At 40.7% G+C, this 3,063-nt stretch overlaps 1 protein-coding gene across 2 annotated transcripts in view; it reads right to left on the bottom strand.

Annotated features, from left to right (window-relative positions):
- Positions 1 to 3,063, bottom strand: part of SGMS2 (sphingomyelin synthase 2) — a 68,803-nt gene that overhangs the window by 13,572 nt on the left and 52,168 nt on the right. For both annotated transcript variants that reach the window (XM_019521944.1, XM_019521945.1), the window contains exon 3: positions 1,473 to 2,130. In XM_019521944.1, the coding sequence (XP_019377489.1) occupies positions 1,473 to 1,927 (455 nt within the window). In that variant the 5' untranslated portion in view covers positions 1,928 to 2,130. The remainder of the gene's footprint in view (positions 1 to 1,472; positions 2,131 to 3,063) is intronic.

Genomic DNA, 3,063 nt, shown 5'->3' with positions numbered 1-3,063 from the left:
AAAAAAAAAAAAAAAAAAAAAAATCACAGAGACTGATCTAAATCCATAAAAAGATATGGAAGGGGGTTCCGAAGCTTTAAAAAAATAAATAAATAAATAAATAAAATTGAGAAGCACTGAACTAGCTGGTGCCACTTAATGTGGCAGGGAGGGCCAGGAACTCACCCTGCTTTGCTCTGCTCTTTCCACTGTCTGGCCCCTCCTGATCTCATGGGGCAAGGGCAGCCCGGCCCCCACTGCTGAGGTTGCAGAGTCTTATACACCAGCAACCACCTCCATGGCCCCAAAAGCATGGGAAGAGTAGACAGGACAAACCAGGCTGCAAAGTGGGGCTCCACCTGACCACAATGTGTGGCTCAGAGTGTGGGGGGAGGTCAATCACACAGGCTACCTGGGGACAAGGAAGGCAGCGGCAGCAACAGTTGCTAGAGGAGCATGCTCAGGCCCTGCTGGAGTAGCTGAGGCAGGTGGTGCAGGGTGCCAGGCAGGGGAGGAAAAAAAACATTTACATCCTCATACATGGTGATCTCACAACACTTCCATTACTCTAAGCAGCATACTAGCGTGCCATAAGGTGCACCCTTTGGGAATAACTGCACAAAGTGCAACACAGACAGTATTTGATATATGAACTGTTCTTTGCAGATTGTCAGACAAGACAGAAATTAAGAAGCAAATGTTTGTTATTGAGAGAGGTAAAGAAACTACTGCAACTAATGAACTGTAACTATGTTCAACCCTTGTTTATTGCTTTAGTATATAAATATCTACCATTTAAATTTTGCTTCATAATTATTTGATGATGATATTTTCAGTCCCAAAGCTAATTAACTTTGTTTTAAACTATTTCAGAAACTGTAGGAAGGAAGCTGATTATTCTCTCAAATATAATTAGTTTGAACATCCATTATAGTGCCAATGAATGAACTGTGCATTTTCCTCTTCAGAAGCTGGTAACCACACCTTGCTGATTTTTTTAAGAAATCCCCTCCCCCCATAATCTTCATTACAAAGTGCTGTTTTAATGGGCGGGGGGAGAGTTGCAAAAACTAAATCTTTCAGAGACAAAGATGTCTCATGTTCAGAAAAGAATTTCTGGTCAAAAGAGAAATTCACCCTGGACTAAGGCAATAATTTGTGATAAAGGCATTCAGAGATGTGGGAGACTGAGGTTTTATTTTTTGCCCTAAGAGTACAGACTAGAGTATTTAGACAGGTATATCAGACTAAAACAGAAAATTTGAAACCTTGAATTCTTCTCTTGCCAGCCCTATTCTTAGGCACAGCTGCAGAATCTAGCTCTAAGTTTTCTCTAAATATTTTGGGCCTAATTCTATAGGTTGTACTCAAACTGAGAAATCACTGGGACTTTCATGCAGAAAGGGGGCAGGTAAAATATGAGACAGAAAAAGTGGGATAAGCCAAAGCAACTCTGAGAACAGGCAGCAGCAGATGAAAATGTATATACTTACTTGTACCGAAGAAACAGCCACTGGATTATCCATAATCCAACTAGTATCATTCCATTTATTTCTGATACAGAAAAAGCCCAATTCACGCGATCAATATAATCAAAAAACTTATCAGGCAAGGGAGGGCTGAGCTCCTTGGGAGGTACCCTCTCATGAACTACGGTGATCATGACAGTTGTTAGAATTAAATTGAAGAGAGCATACACAAAGGCAATGCCTGTTTTCCACCATTCCAAGGGAAATTTGTTCCTAGATTCAGCAGGCATAGAAATCTGAATATAGTCTGGATACTTCTTTGTGCTTTTCCGCAAGCCATTGGATAAACCCTTTGGTTTGCTATTGCCGTTTTTGCTGTCTTCGCTGACAGATAGGGTAGGTCGAGCATAGCCATTTGAGGTCTCATTGTTCTGACCTTCCATGTGCTCTTCAAGCTTTGCTGTCTCAATGGTATCCATTCTCCTGAGACTTTTAGCCAAACCAAGGAATTTCCAATTTTCTGATGCTTTTTAAAATATCTTACTCCTTGAAGTCCAGTTTAAAGTTAACTTTTGCCTTCTAACAAAATCTGCAGAAATTGTCCATTTTGTGTTTTCTCTGATCAGTTAGCAGATCTTTGAAGCCAATCTCACTCCTTCCCAGAGATCTGTTACTATATCATCTGCAAAACAATAAAAACATATTGAGGATCTATTACAGCTGGCAACATGACAATGCATAAATGAAATATTAAAGTAACGTTAGGGATTCTATGTTCTATGGATCAATCCAGTTTACCTCATATATTTGTCAAAGGACACAAAAGAAACCAAGTGACTGTTAGCTTTAGTTTAACAAACAAATAATTTTAATTTGGTTTAATTTGATTGTAGTGATTAGAGATAAAAATGGTGGTTACTATTGAACCTGTCCTTAAAGAAAGGGCTGATAATTATACCACTTTGTCAGCAGCTGACAGCTTATATTTAAGTTTAAATATATCTATTATGTCTGTGGAAATCCACACTTGTAATTCTGCTGTTCACAGCTAGTTTTAAAAAAAAGAGAACCAAAGTTCTGGGGACAGAGTTCTGTGGTGGCTTAAATCTCAATGCAACCCTACACCAAGAAGAATATTGTCAGTGTCACACAGGGTGCTGGTCAGAACAGAATTTAGTCATCTCCATAAATTTAAACAGACAGCCTGCTCAGCCCTAGAGATGGGCCAGAAACTCTGAGCAAGAAGTTCCTTCGGATCAAGCCCTGAGAGATACAGAACAGCATCATTCCAGGAAAGCATGCAAGAACCCTTACAACACTTAAACATAGCAATAGTCTAATCAACTTTTTTTTGCCATCTCTGCCCCCTTCAGCTTCTAGGGGTTTGTTTTGTTTTATGGGACAGTGATTCAATTCAGTGATTTGACTCACTGTTCCAAATCAATTCGGCTGAATCTGATTCAGAGATTCAGCCACCTCCAAATCAAACAGGCCCCATCCCCCGCCCACTCTCCCAGCCCTGTCAATGGCTGCCCTGCCTCACCCCAGTACCCAGGCTCTTAAAAAAAATAAAGAGCTCCACACACTGGCTCCTGCCCGGGGGTGGGGTGGGCGG

Source organism: Gavialis gangeticus, unplaced genomic scaffold (genome assembly GCF_001723915.1).
Source record: "Gavialis gangeticus isolate Ggan-Ray unplaced genomic scaffold, GavGan_comp1, whole genome shotgun sequence".
In the NCBI taxonomy this organism is placed as follows: Eukaryota; Metazoa; Chordata; order Crocodylia; family Gavialidae; genus Gavialis; species Gavialis gangeticus.
The sequence above is the reverse complement of the archived record's forward strand: the minus strand, read 5'-3'. Positions and strand labels throughout refer to the sequence as shown.